The 18,033-nt window shown below is 44.3% G+C and overlaps 2 protein-coding genes across 2 annotated transcripts; both read left to right on the top strand.

Moving 5' to 3' along the window:
* Window positions 1-1,690: 1,690 nt before the first annotated feature.
* On the top strand, window positions 1,691-7,840 carry SNRPA1 (small nuclear ribonucleoprotein polypeptide A'). The gene is made up of 9 exons (XM_063346507.1): window positions 1,691-1,887; window positions 2,525-2,672; window positions 3,175-3,253; window positions 3,636-3,682; window positions 4,381-4,483; window positions 5,028-5,107; window positions 6,423-6,498; window positions 6,900-6,993; window positions 7,664-7,840. The coding sequence occupies exons 1-9, from the start codon at window positions 1,806-1,808 to the stop codon at window positions 7,720-7,722; spliced, it is 768 nt and encodes a 255-aa protein (XP_063202577.1). The 5' UTR covers window positions 1,691-1,805; the 3' UTR covers window positions 7,723-7,840.
* A 145-nt stretch (window positions 7,841-7,985) lies between these two features.
* Window positions 7,986-16,540, top strand: SELENOS (selenoprotein S). Its single transcript, XM_063346508.1, has 6 exons — window positions 7,986-8,240; window positions 8,438-8,572; window positions 10,176-10,282; window positions 11,685-11,774; window positions 11,878-11,956; window positions 13,948-16,540. The coding sequence occupies exons 1-6, from the start codon at window positions 8,156-8,158 to the stop codon at window positions 14,025-14,027; spliced, it is 576 nt and encodes a 191-aa protein (XP_063202578.1). The 5' UTR covers window positions 7,986-8,155; the 3' UTR covers window positions 14,028-16,540.
* The last annotated feature ends 1,493 nt before the right edge of the window (window positions 16,541-18,033 follow it).

The following is an 18,033-nucleotide window of genomic DNA, read 5'->3' as shown; positions in this document are numbered from 1 at the left end:
GTTGAAATATAAATAGATTTAATAGGATAAGACTAAAAAATTAACATCAATAATACTAAAGAACCAGTATTGATCCTGATACCAATACAAAATAGACAAGGATCATACTCAGCCCATTCCGTGTGCAGGAAGCTGTGCGCTCCCAGGAGGGGACAGCAAACGTGGGACACTGCGAGCGCCACAGCTTTGGGAGGAAGGGAAGGACTCGGGGCTCCAGCACTGGGGTGAGAAGTTCTCTGGACCGCCACCATCAAGGGAGAGAGAGCACTACGCAACAAACTTTCTAATTTATATTGAATGGCATGTTCATGGTATGAAATATCCTGTTGGCCAGCCTGGGTCAAGTGCCTGGGTTCTCACTCCTCTTCATCCCTGCACCAGCCAAGGCTTGAAAACACTGAGACCTTGAATGCCACATAGTATAGCTGGCTATAAAGTAAATATTGTCACAAATTCAGTCACTAGAGTATTCCGAAAGTGCAGGTTTCCCAAGCATTAGAAGAGAAATTAGTCCTGTGTCACGCAAACCAGGACATCTCCAAAACCCTGAACTGGGTAAGAGGGGATGTAGTGACACTTGAAGGCGCATTTTGTCTCACAGGTGAAGGGTGAATGTCATGCCACGGCCTGCGGCGCGTTCCCAGCCCAACGCAGCTTCCCCAAGAGCAAGAACACGCGTGGAAGCGCCAGCGCAACTGTCTCAAATGCTGCAGGGGGAAGGTGTTTATGGGCAACCCTATATCCAGGAGCGAAGGCTGAGCTGCTACTTGGGTGGAGGAGAAAACCCACCAAGAGCTGTAATTGCTGCGGGAGGCTGGGAAGCGGGAAGGGAGCGGCACGTGTTCAAACACGCACCATCCCACCGGCTAAGCCAACTCTGCCCAAAGGCCAGCAGCCCGCTGGCTGCCAGTCATCCGTGTGGAGAGGGCTCCCAACCTGCTCTGCCTCCATTTATGCACACTTAGGCTGTGCCTGGATGAGCGGGGAACCTCTGGTGCCATCTTTGTGCTGTGTTAGGATGCTACTGATGGCAAAGCCAAGCCCCTCCTCAGTTTGTTGACCGCTGCTCGGGCGCTGGGCCCTGCCTGCGGCCCTCGCCCGCCTGTGGGGCTGCAGGGCGGCCTGGGGGGGGCCCAGGGCAGCGCGGGGGACCCTCACCTCAGCAAGGAGCGGGTCTGGTGCCAGCGGCCTGCCGGCACCGGGAGTACCGGTGCTGCCGGTCTGAACGGGGGCCGCGTCCGCGGGCCGCCGGGTCCCTCTGCTGCCCGGCGGCCGAAGCGCTGCCGCTGCCATGGCCGGCCGATAGCCGCTGCTCGAGCAGCACGGCCCCGGCCCTCCCTGCAGCCGCGGGGCTTCAACTGTACATGAAATTACCATGAAAACAGCTTTAAGGGGGTGAGGCGGAGGAGGAGACCGAGGAAGGAGGAAAGGGTCTTGGCTGGAGGGGGCCGCAGGGCTCCCCTCTGCTCCCCATCAGAGGGCAGCGGCCTCGGCACCCGAAGGGGCGTGGCCTGGGCCTGCCCGACACCGGGCTGCCGCCGGAGCCCGGGGGAGGTGGGGGAGCAGGGGCTGCCCGGGCTGGGGCGGGGGGAGGCCGCCGCCGCGCTCCTTTCAGCGCCGCCATCTCGGGGAGAGGAGAGGGTGGGCGGTGCGGCGGCGCTTCGGCGCTCGGCTTGTCGGCCTGGCCTGGTCTGGCTGAGCTCGGCGCTCGGCTGGTCGGCCTGGCGCGGCGCGGCGCGGCCTAGCGGCGGTCCGGCGCGGCGGGGAGCGGCGCGGTGTGGAGCTGAGCGGCGGAGCCCGGCGGGATGGTGAAGCTGACGGCGGAGCTGATCGAGCAGGCGGCGCAGTACACCAACGCCGTCCGCGACCGAGAGCTCGACCTGCGCGGTGCGCGGGCTCGGCCGGGCTCGGATGGGGGGCCGGGGGGGGTCGTGGAGGCGATGCGGCCTGTACCGGGAAGGGGCCTGCGGGAGGGGAGAGGGATGAAGCCTGTGGTGGGCCTGCAGCGGGAGGAGGGGCGGCGGCAGGACGGGGGAAGCCGGGGGGGAGGTTGCTGAAGGGGCCTGCAGTGAGTGGGGCGCTTGGGGGGCGGTTAAAGAGGTTCCAGCGGCAGGGGAACCTGGGGTGGTGGTGGAATGGGATGGGATGGAGTGGGGTGGGGTGGGATGGAATGGGAATTTGGGGTGAAATGTCGGAGGAACCTGCGGTGTTGGGGGTGAGGGAAATCCACACAAGGGATGTGGTGGAAAGGTGGGTTTGGGCCGAGGGGATGGGTACAGGGAGGGAGTTGGGGTGTTGGGTGAGGGGGAGGAAGAGGGATGCCTTGAGAAGGCTGTGGGGGCGGTTGGCTTTGAAGGGGAGAGTTTGGTCTATGTGTGGTGGGGAGGACAGTTGCTCCAGAGGTGTTTTGACTGAGATTATCTGCATCCTCAGTCCATCCAGATATGCCCCCTGTGCACTGTCTGTGGCTTGTTCCACCCTCTTGTGGGCACCATCTGATTCCTGTCTTGCACTCTCTCCCCAGGCTATAAAATCCCTGTTATTGAGAACTTGGGTGCTACTCTGGACCAGTTTGATGCAATTGATTTCTCTGACAATGAGATCCGTAAACTGGATGGGTTCCCTCTGTTGAGAAGGCTGAAAACTCTTCTGATGAATAACAATAGGATTTGGTAAGCTGTTGTAGTTTGGCCAGATGGGACCCGGGGGTGGAGGAAAATGCTCTTGGGAGAGATGTGTGTGCGCATCTTTCAGTGCTGGGTAGGTGTAGAAGCATGTTTTATGGGAGAAAAAAAATCAGCATTGACTACTGCTTAGGCCCTCCTGAAGTTGCCTGATTTGTAAAAGTTTGTCCCAGGTCAGTCATCATTTTTCAGAGCGACAATGACAATTGGAATCTGACCAGAACTTTGGATTTCGGTACCATCCCCATAAAGACAAGAAAACGGGGATACCTGCAAGTGAATGAGCATAAATCTCATTTTGTATCCAATACTCTTACATTGACAGCTGGTATTTATTAGAAAAAGTATTGTGGGGGCTGCTAACCCAAACTTCTGCCAGTGTTAGATTGGGTTGTTTTACAAGAAGATCCTCTGTGTTATCATATTTCTGTTGTCTTTTCGCCATTGCTAATTTCTGGACTAAGTTAAACCTTTGGTTTTTGTTCTTTAGTCGGATTGGTGAAAGCCTGGAACAGGCTCTGCCCAGCCTGACGGAGCTCATTCTTACCAACAACAACATTGCTGAATTGGTAAGCTATCGATGCAGCATAAATCTTAACAAGCTTAAATTCGTGTTTGCCATCTTTCTAATTAACCTTTTTCCTGAGAGTGGTGTCATATGCTTTTGGTAATAATTGGTACTATTCATCTTTCTAATTAGCCTTTTTTGTTTCCCTTTAGAGTAATATCATACGGGTTTGCTGGTAGTCAGTGATGTAGATATTTTAATGAACATAATTTGCAGCATGCAATGGAACAGCAGTCACAAAGTCTTAGCGGTTTTCCTGTTAAATTAATGGCAGTAATTCTAATTGGTCTCTAAAATAGATGTGAGTTCAGGAACTTTGTTTTCAAGTCTGTGATTCTCACTAAAATGGACCTAGGAATACTTACTGTGTTCCCATTATGTAGGGTGAACTGGATCCGTTATCAACTATTAAATCGCTGACTTACCTGAGGTACGTAATCTTGAAAAGAAAAGCTACTCCTCCTCTGCTGTTCGAACTCTGCTGCTGGCCTGGCTCTTTGCTTTGATCTGGAATGCTTTCCTTTTTAAGAGCTGTGACAGATTCTTTACGCTTAAAAATTGAATCAATAAACAACGTTTCCACTACTCTTCAGAAATATGTAGTATTTAATGTGTCAGGCTTTTTATTACTGACACTGTTGGACCAATGAGACGTAACATCTCTATAAACCAATATGCAAGCATTGACATAACCTTAACCTTTAAAAACCTGAAAACTAAAGGTTTAAACTGTTGTTACAAAATACTTTAAAGCACATGTAAACAACAGCTTTTCAGTAATGTTACGTTTGATGTGAGGGACAAAAAAAGAAAAGCAATCTGTCCTATGATTTTTTTGGTTGATCAGTGTCCAGGTGGGCAGTGTGACAGTTTAGTTATTTGGGGGTTTTTTAATATTTTGAGGTTGTTCTTTATGTTCTTCCTCATTAAAATCTACCTAATTGATAAAATAAAGTGCAAGTTTTTACTATAGTTTTCATAATATCAGAGTACGCTGTCGCTTGGCTTATTTAATGGTAGTGTTTGTTGTTTATTATAACAGAAGGTACATGAATGCATTTATATTAATATATTTCAGTATATTTTAAAATATTAAGAATCTCTTTATAACCTTAATTTACTTCGTAGCATTTTAAGGAACCCTGTAACAAATAAGAAGCATTACAGATTATATGTGATCCACAAAGTTCCCCAGGTCAGAGTGCTGGATTTTCAAAAAGTGAAACTCAAAGTAAGTATCTTTTCTTCTGATTCAGCACAAGATGAACACCTCTTTTCTTGTTACGTTCTTGAAAATTCAGTGGTAACTGAGTTTTTTGCCATAGCTGTAAATTTTATCAGAACTGTGTATTGTAAGTGGCTCTAAAACATGCTCATTGTTTTCTTTTGTGGTTTTATTTTGTTAAGGAGGTAGTCTGTTTAATTATGTTTAATTGAGTTTTACTACCTTTGGTTTGTTTAGTCTGATTATTTTCTGGTGCTCTGGTGTTGGGAGAAAGACAGACCTCTAGAGAAAGAAATGAGCGATCGGAACAGAGCGCTCTGCTCTCAGTGGAGATGAGTGTGGGAGAGAGTTCTTACTTTTAAGAGCATGAGGTTGATATATCTCGAGTCTGAGCATTTGGGTGATGTTTATGTGCTTGTTCTTACGTCTGGTCTCCACGTACCAATGTTCACTGATGAAGCTGAGCCAAAGCATCTTTTCTTTGCAAGGACAGAAGCTTTGCAAAATGCAATGTTCTAAAATTAACTTTGTGTGTGTGGTATCGCTGTAGGAGCGACAGGAGGCAGAGAAAATGTTCAAGGGCAAACGGGGTGCACAGCTTGCAAAGGATATTGCCAGGAGAACAAAAACGTAAGATAAAAAAACCAAATTTACACTGGCATTCTCCTTCAGAAACACCACTTTCTTCCTGTGCGCTATTAGGCAGTAAACTGAAATATCAGCTACTGGCAGGATGCTTTAAAAGCTTTGGTAGTCAGAAGTGCCTTATCCAAGCATCCCCATTTTTGGATGGTGGTGAATACATCTCAGCAATAGTTTTGAAAGAGAGATTTGGTCAGGGTGGGTTGATTTAAGTCAACAAGCAGGAAATCTTCATTTTATTTTTTCTTTTTGTTATTTAACTGCAGAGAGTTGGCCATTGTTTGTTTTGCTTTGTTTTTTTTCCCTCGATAATTGGTAACTAAAATCTCTCGTTTTCCTAGGGAATACAAACTGTAAAATCTGCTGTAATTAGGAGGATAAATGCAGATGAAAAGCTTTAGTTAAGCTATTACAAATATATGCTTATTTAGCTTAATTCTCAAGTGGTGCGCTGTGTGTTTTGTTTAATCCTTCATCAACCTGTTCGGAAATGAGAATTCGTATCATGTATGGCAACAGCCATTTCCAAAGTCATAGTTAAATAAAAAAATATCTTGAACATATTTAGCATTTAAAACTATAATAGATGGACTCTCGCTCTGGTTTTTGAGTGGAAAGAGGTTCAGGTCTGTGATAGAACAAGTACGTGTATTGTAATATACTTACAAATACTTGTAAGAACAAGTATTGAACTAAATAGTTCAATAAACAGATACGAAGAAGATGTTTCTGTAGCTGCAGAAGAGGTTGCAGCACTGATGCTGGGTCAGCACTTCAGGAAATTCTTTCCAGCTGATTACATCCATTTTCACAGACTACAAATTTTTCCTTTTTTTTTTTTTTTTTAAAGCAGAAGCAGCTAAGCTTTTTCTTGCAAGTGCCAAGATTGCATCCGGTCTAGTGTAGGCTTTAAATATAGGCCGTTGTAATAACATATTAGACATATAAGAACAGGAAACCCCATTTCAGTTACTCTTATTTATCCACCCTGCTTTTCTAATGACAACAAACCACCTGAGTGTTCAACAACATCCAAAACGAATAGCTTTTGTCAACTGCTTAATTTATAAAGTTAAGCTCTGCCTCTCTTTATGAGCAGATGAAAAGGAGGTGGGGGGGGAATGGGAGAGCGAGGACAAGTTGCTGGTGTTTCTGAAGGAGGCAACTCTTCACTGTATCAGTTTGTTAACAAAGATAAGATACTACACTTGATTGAATGAAATGCTTCCAAACCTAGTTTGGGAGCGAGAGAAGCGCATGCCCTTCAAAGGATGTAATGAGTCTCTCTTTTTTTCCTTTGAAGCTTCAATCCAGGTGCTGGTTTGCCAACTGACAAAAAGAAAGCTGGGCCCTCCCCAGGGGACGTTGAGGCAATAAAGGTAAATCTGTCAAGACGGCACACGTGGGCAAAAGTGGAGGAAAAGAAACTGTCGTGGATCTGAACAAATGTTTCCTTCCTCCTGGCAACCCCTGGCTCTATTCAGACGAATAGAACAGCGGGTCCTAACTGTGGGTTAGGTGCTTTTTCTGTCATTTTTCATCTGTTAGGATATATGTGGTTTTTAAGAACTTCAATGAAATTTTGGTCTGAGCTTAGAGCTCTCCCGGGATAGAGCAGCTTGTTTAGTGAGGGGGAAGTAAGATTGTATTTTGTCATTTGTAGAACTTCTATAGAGGCTTAGCTTCACTTAACGGGAAAAAATCTTGGGTTTATGTTTATTCTAAACAGACTGAAATACTGTATGTGAAGATTCATTGTGTTCTTTTGTCTGTTTTTTAGACTGCTATAGCAAATGCCACAACTCTGGCTGAAGTGGAGCGACTGAAAGGCTTACTACAGGCTGGTCAGATCCCCGGCAGAGAACGAAAATCAGGTCACTCTGCGCTTTTATTACTTTAGTTTCCCAAACAAAATCTACCTCTCTTCATTGCTTCCTGATTCTATACGTGATCTCAGTAGGGAGCTACGCTGGAAAGGCCAAACAGTTGGAGAGTTGAAAAAAACCTTTTTAAAATGAGTATAATTTTATAGACTGAACAATTGAGGATGGCATCTGTAAGACTCTTGCCATCAGTATACTGGCCGCCTGGCCACTGGAGTGCAGTTGAGGGCTGTTACACTGGGCTCCCTCGAGAGCAAGGTGCCAAATGTCAGCCCCAGGTGCTTCGCTGTATTGGCCAACTCCAAACAGTTCATCCCAGCTACTTAAAAAAATGAGGTTAATTACAAAGTATATCTGGCCTTGGTTGTTGAGCATTAGTGCCTCGGGTGGGGGTACAGGAGAGTCTCTGTGATCTCTCAGAGGTCGGTGTGGATGAATCTTGACGTCAGACTGGCAATATCCCCTCTTTTCCCTATATTAGTTACGTAGGGGTTTTTTTCCTGCTGTGTTTTAGAGTTCACACTATTACTGCCCCGCTTCAGAGGGGTGGAAATTAACCCCTCGTGAAATTAACCCCCCAGGAAATTAACCCTGCCACGTCGCCCCCGTGGCAGAGCGAGCTGACGTTTGCAGTAACCCCTGGCGTCTCGTGTCCTTCCAGGCCCGTCAGAGGAGGCTGAGGAAGAAATGGAGGAAGACGCGGTTCCCAACGGATCGTAGGCCCGGGCCCGCTGCCTCTCCCTGCAGGGGGGCTCGGGCCGGCGCCGCCGCGGGCAACCCTCCCCCCGCACCCCGTCCTTGCGCATTTCGGCCTTCAATAAACGAACGTTTCTTTTTCTCCCCGTGGTGCGGCCTCCCCAGCGCCGGCCGGGCTGCAGCGGAGCGCGGCAGGGGCGGCCATAGCGGCGAGAAGAGGAGGAGCCCCACCTTCACGCCCTGATTGGTCCCCTTGCGCCCCTCCCTTCCTCCCATTGGCCGGGATAGACATGATGTCACCCTCTTTACTCGCTGCTAATTGGCCCGCGAGGGGAAGCCTGGCGTTCTCATTGGTTCTTGGCTCTCGAGGTGGTGTAGGACGAGGAGGGCGGTGATTGGCGCAGCTGGCGGGGGCGCGGGGCGGCTCCCGGACGTGAGGCGGCGTCGGCGGCGGGCGATGGAGCTGGGGGGCGGCGGGCCCGCGGCCGGCCCAGGGCAGGCGGCGTTGGGCCGGGGCGGTCTCGAGGTCCTGCAGCACACGGGTGAGGGGCCGGGGAACGGCGGGGAGGGCAGGGCAGGGCAGGGCGGGTGCAGGGGTGGCGGGGCGGAGGGGGGTCCGGCGGACTCGGTCTGCCCGCTGAGGAGAGGAGCTGGGGCCCGGCCGGGCGTTCTCGCCTACTAGCTGGGTGGGCTCCCTCCCCTCCAGCCTGCTCTCACCTACGGCTTGTTCCCGTCCCAGTGGGCTCCCTGCTGTCCAGCTATGGCTGGTACATTCTCCTGGCCGCTGTCGCCATCTATTTCCTCATCCAGAAGATATCCCAGGGCCTGGCGGCCCGGCCGAGCGGCCAGTCGGGAGCAGCTGACGCAGCTGTGGGTGAGTAAATGTTTGCTTGCTCTTCAGAGCTGGACGGGGTGGTGCTGGTGTCTCTTCTAGTTCCCTGCAAGCGCTCCGCAGTCGTGATGTCCGACAGCTGCTCAAATCCACACACACGGAGCCGTTGCTTAAAAACGACCAAAGAGAAATCCAGTTCTGAGGTATTTTAACAGTGAGCAACGCTCAGGATAACTGTTCAGGCCCACAAAAGCGTACAGATCATATTACTGAAGAGATCGCTAGGTAAAGGTTGGACCAAGAGAAGTGTTTTTAATACGTTATGTCTAGAAAGGATTGTGTCCCAAAGTAATGTGGTTGGGAGAGAAGGAGTGGTACGTTGCAGAACAAGGGAATAGCTGGTCATCAGTAGTGCAGAAGCTGAGAGAACCACCTGGTTCAAATGGGTTGTGGTCAGTTGTCAAATAACTTCCAGATTTCTCAAAGAAAAACAAAACGTACAAATCTTATTACTGGTGAAAAAACCTTTTTGCTTAATAATATATTTTTTATTAATATTCATAATCTTTCAATTATTCCTTCACGCTTCCTACTCTGGCAGGCTGTGTACATTTGGGGTGTAAGTGCCTCTCGTCTGTGTTATCTTCTGAAGTGTGGCATAGGTTGTAAAATCTTACACAGTCATGATCCTGCCTCGCTTGGAGACTCACTGCCGTAAAGCACAAGCTGTACTTAAATATCTGCCAAAACGATAAGTGCTTGGCGCTGATACCTTTGGCATATTGGCATCACACTACATGGGGTCCCAGAAAATATTACTTACGTGCCCTGATCCTACTGTTGTTCGTTTGTGATGCTAATTAAATCTTGATTTAATGGCCAAAACTGCCTATAAAATTTCTGAAAGTTACTGAAATTTCTTTTATGTATTCATTACTGGATGGTAGCAAACATATAGGGAGATAAACGAGTGTAGAGATACTTCAGCTTCTGCAAAAAAAGAGAGCAATATTTGCCTTTGTTCAGATATAATTTTTCTTTTAACTTCTCTAAAGGCCAATCATGAAGAGAAGTGGTGACTCAATGTAGATTTTCGGAGGCTGACAGTTTTCTCTTGAGATATGTTTGATATTTGTAAGTAATTTCTCTGCTGATGGAGCATGTTAAATCTGCCACTGCTTCACTGCTGTAATGAAACAAGCAGGACCAGTTGCCAAAAGGAGTAGGAGTGAATGTGGGCTGGTTGCCTCATACTTCTGCGTAAAAGAAGTTCTCTGCGTAAAAATGGAATCCCTGCAAAGCATGGGTGATATTTCTAAAATTATTTGTGTCAAACAAATCCTTCAGAAATAGAAGCAAGTATCCTAGAAGTGTGAATTTTAATTTTTTATAGGTTCATTGCATCGGTGTCTTTATTCATTAAAATCCCATTAAAGGTAATTGCTCTGAAAATATTAAAATGTTATGAAATTTAAATCAGCATATAAATTGCTGTAAAAGATTAGGTGGAAACTGATGTTGAGCTGTGATATTCTGCAAAAGAGCTGCAGGGAGAGATGTGAGCCTTTTCCTTATTACAGTTCTTTGAGGAGACCACTTAGAATTTATTTTGAATAGCTTTGCAAACTCTTTCCCAATTTCCTAGAACCTGATGTGGTGGTAAGAAGGCAGGAAGCTTTGGCAGCAGCTCGCCTCAGGATGCAAGAGGAGTTGAACGCACAAGCAGAAAGATACAAAGAAAAACAAAGACAGGTAACCAGAGGGCGTTTCTTTAACTCATAAATTTGTCACCAAGTACTTTGCTGCTGTTTTAGAAAGGTTTATTCCATGCTAGATACCAGAAGGATAGGAGACTTACTCTCTCTGCTGGAATGTGGGTGGTGGGCTTTTCCCCCCTCCTTTACCTGAACCACTTTTGATATCGTTTGATCCATGGAGCAGTAACAAGCTGTAGGTATCATGATGGACCTCCAGTGATGCAAGCACGTACTTATGTTCTGTGCTGACCTGATGTCTTGATGCTCTTCGTTGATTAGAATGATTGATGCATGTAGTATTCTGCTCCTTCCTGAAGTAATTAATCTCTGTGGCACTTGCTGGTCCGCAAGTAATTGTGTGTGGTGGACACTGTGGGCCTGATACTACTTTTTTTTATTTTTAATGGGTAAATCTGTACCTACAGAAACATAGATATATGTACAGTGAATGGCTGGAGGGGATTTCCTGGCATTTAGATTAATTGTACTACTGCATAGATGTATTTTCTGTTCTTAATGGCAAATGGAAGTTCTTAGAAATGTAGCTTAGCACTGCTGTGATTTAATGGTTTGAACTACAGCTTGAGATAATGAGTAGCAGCATATTGCTGTGTGGGGAAGCGTAGAAAGGTGGATGTGATCAGCGTAGCAATAATATTGCTCGTTAATCCCAGCTCTTCTTCTGTTTTTACTTCTGCAGTCAGATACATTCACACCTCAGTTTATAGCTGATGCTTCAAGAAATATTGGCAGTTAAAAAGGAAGAAAAAGTTGCATTGTGGAAGAAAATAGCCACTCTGTAGAAAGTCTAGGTCTAGTGTGGTGGGACTTGCGGGGCTTTGCTTTCTTTTTCTTTGACAGGCTGGAGTAGCTGCCTAATTTCCTTCCTGTCTTTCAAGAAGGCGGCAGTCTGTCTTAACCATTAATTTATTTGATTTTGTGGATAAATTGCTTTAGAAGAGAGCTGGGAGAACTGTTGATAATGTATATTGGGATGTAAATATGTATCTGGCTGTCTTGTTCATTTGAAAAACACATTTTCTTCTGTAGAACCCTACATTGTGCATTAATTTCATATGCAATATTCTTTACCCAGTACTTATAAACTCAGGACTTAAGCTTGTCACTTGGTTCTGTTTTACTTTCAAAATGTTTTTAAGCATGAAGTGGTCAAAGCTGCAGACACAGTCTGCATATGTTGAAGAGGGGTGGTTGTTCTGTTGTTGGGAAGACGTGGGTGCTTAAAAAAGTAAATGCTTCCATCAGCTCGGAGATATTGCATCAGATAAAGATAGATCCTTTGGGTTTTGATGCCTCTGTTGTAGCTGTTTCTGTAGCCCTGGCAGTCCTATTAGTTCTGAAATCTTAGTTTTGCGTATCCTGGATTTGTTCCTTAGCTTGAAGAAGAGAAACGAAGGCAGAAGATAGCAATGTGGGAAAGCATGCAAGAAGGAAAAAGCTATAAAGGAAACCTGAAACTGAATCAGGTAACAACTGTGGTGTTAATCAGGTTACAATTATGTTTATGTGATTAGATTAGCTGAAATTCACGTTGATTAAATTCTGAGTAACTTTTGCTTTTTTGAACAGCAAGAAGTAGAATCTGGTGCTTCCACCTCATCAGCAGTCCCGAAATCTAAACCAAACAAAAAGCCCTTGCGAGGAGGTGGTAAGTTTGAAACCCTTAAGATATTCTGAGCTTGAAACAGAGCATTTATCCAGCTGCATACATAGTCATTGTACGTATTTTTTCTCTTCTTCAAGGAGGAAACAAAATGTGCCTTACAAATGAGCTCTTTGTCTCTAATCAGTGGGGTCTGCTTTGCACTTTGTGCAAAACCTAGCAGGATGTTTTTATGGTGCTTTTCCCTGGGGAAGCAGTGTTTCAGTTTTCTTGTAAATGCTTTTGCCATAATTACTGAGATTTTGTCACTCACAATTACAGAGTCTTAGAATATTTCTGAGATCCCTCCCACATTATTGTAGAAGTCCAATAATTTAATTTCTGGTCTTTCTGTAGTACTGACTAAATGCAGGAAGACGATGTTTCACTTTGTATTATGTAGATTCAGGAAGATGAGCGACTTCAGCAAAATGTGGTCTTTTTCACTAGATACCACAATAACAACCTCTTGAATACCTAAATCCTGCAGATATATAAACTCTTAGCAGTTCTCGGAAATCACCAGAGGGTCTTACCATTAAACTGTCAGCCACTGAAATCATCTTGGTGGATGAACTGCTTTCTGTGGCCTTACAAAGCCCACGTTAGGATCACTGCCGTATATTGGCCATGCAGCTGGTCTGCGTTCTCTCCTGTGCCGTACCTGCAAGTGCTAATTTGGGTGTAATACTTCAATTACAGTTTTCCATGGCAGAGGGGATCACCTAACAGCCTTAATCGTATCAGACTAAAAAGGTTGGGGTGCAGTGCGAAGTCATTTGATTAAGTGTGTGAAACCTGAAGATTTTCGATTAAACATATTAAACCTCAATAATAGTTCAGTGCTGAAAGTTCTGCTTTTGAGTATTTTTACTGACAGCTGTTGACAACGTCTGAAGAAACTGACCGATTGATTCATCTTGTGTTGTTTAATATGAGTGCAGTCTAATGTCTGATACTGACATATACACTTTATAGCTCTTGCATGGGGTATTTACCTCTATGGGGGATGAGAAATAATGGGGAATAGCTGTGCTAGGAACCAGGATCAGGGCAGCTGGGCATAGGCACCCTTTTAGCTGCTGCCTGTCCCAGTTTCATCCTAAGCTGAATCTTTGCTTTAGTAACAGACGATAGAATTAGAGGTCTCTGATCTTCTCATGAGGTAGATCAGCACGAAGTTAAAGAACCATCTGTACTGTTCAGCTGCTGAATTAAGCTAGAAAGCAGAACTTGGCTAGTATGAGAAAAACAAACTTCAAAGATGGAGGTGATGCATGCAGTTTCAGTGGAACAGGTTGCTTTGAAACCTGCTGGGTTAGCAGAGCTGCTAGGTTTTCAGTTTTCTCTTTTTTTTTTTTTTTTTTTTTTTTTTTTGCCTTGTACAGAACAAATTGAGGATGCTTGCCAAGTTGTATCTTTCCAAGTACATATTCATAAAATGAAGTTGCCTATAGTTATAGCATTAGGAGGTTCAACTAAAGTATCTGTTTTCCTTAGTCCATATATACTTGCCTTTTCAAATTATTTTTTAAAAAATCTTACCATAGTAATGAGTGGATCCACCTTTTAACCTTCAGAGTATTCCTTGCAGGACCAGAATAAAAGATTATTTTATGTCCCTAACTATTAGGGCTCTCGGAACACAGATACTCTTACAGAATTTACTGTAAGAGTTTACTGTACAGCACAGCATTAAAGCTTTAATGCAGACTCAGAGAAATTAAGTTATAATTAATTTCAATTTAATTTAATCCTAATTGATCAAGTTAAAACACAAGTGTTTTGCAATGGCTTTTACTGTTAGCACTACAAAAATAAACCATTTCAAGTCTGGTTATTTTCTCTGCTTTCATTTTCCTTAAAATGCTGCCTATGTAGTAAGTATAAACAAGGGGCAAATCATTGCGAAATTTATTTTTGGTGTTTCTTGTGTGTTGGTGAAGGCCTGTTGAGGATGAATATTGATATGGTGGATTTCTTCTCTGTACTCCTAGGCTATAACCCTCTCTCTGGAGAAGGAGGCGGAACTTGTTCCTGGAGACCCGGCCGGAGAGGCCCGTCAGCAGGTGGATGAGGCTAACCCTCCCTAGTGTCTCACGTCACTAGCAGGCTTGATCTTACCCACTGTCTAACTGCCTACAGTTCGCGTGTCACAGTGACTCCTTTGGGATGGGGCTTAGTGCAGGTGTTAACTTGAAAACAGATTTACACCATTTCCAAATAGTGGTGCGGAAGCTGGTACCACCCAAGAAAAATACCTGATCCTCTTAGAGAGGATGAAGAAAGAAACAATTTCAGTGTAATCAGTTCATTTTTACTCTTCTGTAGAGGGGAAGCGTAGTCTCCAGCCAAGGTGAATCACCTGGGATTGTGAGATCGGGGTTCTGTGGATGGCTATTCAAAAGACTGGCCTCAGGCAAATTTAATTATGTACGCTTGGTTTACTTTTGTAAAATGAGGATATTTACCATCCTCAGATGTGTTACCAGATCTACTGTGTTTGGCTGGAAGGTACTTTAGAGGGAAAGAACGTTACCATCAGCAGGTATCTTGAATTTTAGGAGCAGGAACTTTCAGAATTTCAGGAAAAAAAAGATGAACTGATAAATGCCACGGATTTGCACAGCAGGCCAGTTTTGCAGAAGAGTCTCTGTGACAAGCTACCTTGAATGATGTTTTCCTTATAAATGGTAAACAAACCAGTGAGGATTACTGATGCTAGACAGCAGACGGGGGGGTTCTTGCTATTCTTTTTTTTTTTTATTATTTCAACTGCTTTGTAAAAACAAAATACTATTAATATTAAATATAATTGCAAACAAATCATAAATCTAGTATTTACAATCTTGTGGTTTTCTACAGCATCTTTTTATATAGAAGGCGTGTGTTTTAGTGCAATAGATGTGTGTAAAGCAAGACGAGAGATCAAATGAAATGATTTTCATTTGACTACCTCCATAAAAAAAGGGGGTTTTCAGCTGATCTTTTTGGGTTTTAAAAGGTTTGTTTTATTTGGGTGGTCTGTGTTCCAAATCATGATTTTAGAATAATCACCTTCAGGTTAAGACCAAATCAAGTTTTCCCAAGTTTAAAAAGTGAAACACGCCGTCCTCTTCCCCACCCCAGTAACAGTAAGTGGTTCTGAAGTTGGACAGGCTGCGTTACTGGTTGTTAAGCGCATCAGCTGTATTTGAATCTAAATCAAGAAAACGCATAACAAAGGCCTTTGCTCTAATAGAGCAGAGAGGGTTTATTTCCAAATTACTGTTGACAAATATGGCTTGTGGAGGAGGGGATACGTAGGCATGGTCAACTCAGATGTTGCAAGATATTCAAAGGGAAAAGAGAAGCTGCAAACCGTGCTGAGATCGGTGTGTTGTGGGCAGCAGGACTGTCTGTGGCTTACCAGTGCAGTGTCAGGGTTACACCTCGGGGACATTAACAGCTTACTTTGTACCACCCTCTGTTCTGGACGTGTCTGAGGGTGGGCACTGATGGCCTGGCTGCATGGCTATCCCGAATAGCCCAGCTGGATGCCAAGGTGTGCTCTTACCCTGCTGCCAGCTTGCGCAGCACGGAAGCTGAGGGTGGTTTGTGCTGAAAAAGGGCCTCTGGCTGGCAGACGTGTGAAACCTGAGAGTGACGGGCTGTGAAGAGTGGTCTTCATCCTTCTGGTGTATATCCAGCACTGTCAATAGAAAATGAAATTAGAGCCGGTCATCATAATTGAGCTTTCCAAACATCCCATGCCCTTGATACTCGCTCTAGCACAAAATACAAAAGACGAGTGGAATCCAGGCTGTCCTTGATAAAGAGTGAAATAGTTCCTGTCAGCGTACGACAAGGGTCCTCGTCTCCAATTACTGTTACTGAGCTTGTATATAGGCATTAAAGTATATATCGGTGTTTCATTAGCGTAGCTTAGGGCTGCTTGAACACTTCTTTCTAAATTCTTAGGCTTGGAATATTTGTGTTGTCAATAGGTACGAGGGCCAACTTTGAACACACTGTTTGTATGTACACAGGTACTGCTCTATATGTCAGGTGATCCCTGATTTTTCTCTTGACTGTAAATGTAACAGTACCATGTTACCAGTGAGTTTTAAAGTTGCCGGCTAATGAAACGGAAAGGCTAAGAACCTTTTACTTTAGACCCATGAAGTGTGTGTAGAAGATGAAGTGAGAAGGTTATTAATGTTCCTACGGAAACTGGTTTTCATTTCCTGGCTTCTGTGCGTTTTGGTATGTAAACTTCAATTTCCATTGTTGTAACACAGACCGGAGTACGTAACTTCAGGTTTTAATCTTTAACGAGGCAAAAAAAATAGAGGTGGGGAAGGATATTTTCAAGATCTGAAGATTCTTCATCAGTAAAGAGGACTAAGTTGTTATCTTGCTTGTGCCTCTGGGGAACGTTTTCCCCATGTGTTGGGGAAACAGGCAACGGAGGTTTTGTCTTCAGAAAAACAACCAGGGGAGATTGTTGTCTTAAAGAAGCAGAATTCCTTGTGTTGACAAAATGGTAAGGACGGGTTGATTTAATTCAGTAAAAAAATTTTAAGAAATAAATAAGCAGGTCTGAACTGAGCATATGCTAATCTTTCTCTGTGTCTCAAGACTTGCTTCTGGCTAGGACTGGGGAGATGGATTTTTGCCCAATTCTAAGATTTATGGAGACATATCCAGTGAGAATGAAGTGATTTACATATTTCTGGAAACTCCAACCCTCTCTCTCCCTTGATTTTTTTTTTTTTTTTTTTTTTTTAATTTTAATCCTCAAGCCCCTAAGTTTTTCTTGATCAGCCACTTCTAAGCTATTGAACAGGGTGGGAGGAAGAACCTCAGTTTGCAAAACTTCTCTTTTGGCTCGCGACCTACACCAGCAGATGGAAGGGTTTTTCCTCTGACTTCAAATAGAAAGCTCTCCCTTGACCACAAACAAGTATGGGAAGGTTGCTTTATAGCTTAAGAGTGAAGCATGCAGAAAGCATTAGGTGAAAGTGAACTATTTAATGAATGCATTATTCCTATTATGGTATGAATTCCCAAGAACTTGAATGATGAAAGATCATATTAAAAAGCATTCAGAAGATTATTTTTTTTCCCCCCCCCACTTACAGCAGTTATGCAAGAAGCCTTCTACTCCACTGATGCAGATGTTCTGGAAATATCTTTGTCTGGAAGAAGCTAGCTAACAAACTTAGAGTTAATGCAACGCTATTTAACTGCTGTATAACGTTATTTAGCAGCTGAAGAGTAATCTGGTTTGGCTATTGAAAAATCCTAAGTCAAGCAAGTGTTCAGAGGGACAAAAAAATCATGAAAATGTTAATTTAAATTAAACGCAGCTACGTATTGTTCATTGCCTTCCAGATGATTTATATGCTGGAGGAACAAAGTTGTTTTTTTTTTTTTTCTTTAAATTGCAGATGAGGTCTAGTTTATGCATAGTTCTCTTAACTATTCATCAGGAGATATTGAGCACTGGAATTAAAACTGAACAAAAATCCATGCTGTCACACTCATAAAATTTATTTGGCTTTATTTATGCCTTTTAAAAACATTGTGAAATGAGGGAAAGCTTTTGAGAGTGATGTTGCATACTTAGTTGTTTAAAAAAAAATAAGTTTCTTATACTGGAAATTTTTAATAATGAGCAACAGAAGATGGACTTGGGGGAGTGAGGGCAAACTGGGAGTCCGTCAGCAGAGCTATTCCTGGGCTTTCCGAAATTACCTGTGTGTTAATCAAAGATGAGTGTGAATGAAAGTGATAGTTTTAGCCATATCTGCAAGGAACTGCTCTCCTAGCAGAGACTGAAGGCAGGTGTGAAATGTGAGTTCCAACAAACCTAATCTACTGTGTTTTATACAGTTCTGTACTGTTTTGACTCAAAACTCAAGGAATTAGGCTGTTCGGCAGTTGCTCTGTGCCTAGTCTGGATTAGATTGTGCCGGTACTCGGCTCAGGGGGTTGGGTTGGTTTTTCTTGGGTTTTGTGTCTTCCCCCCCTCTCCCCAGGAAGATGACTAAAGGGAGTGCTTGCACGCAGAGAGCTCTCCGAAGGAGGATGGCATCCAG

This window comes from Chroicocephalus ridibundus, chromosome 9 (assembly GCF_963924245.1).
Source record: "Chroicocephalus ridibundus chromosome 9, bChrRid1.1, whole genome shotgun sequence".
Lineage (NCBI taxonomy): Eukaryota > Metazoa > Chordata > Aves > Charadriiformes > Laridae > Chroicocephalus > Chroicocephalus ridibundus.
Note: the sequence above shows the minus strand (reverse complement) of the source record. Positions and strands in the feature narration are given on the sequence as shown.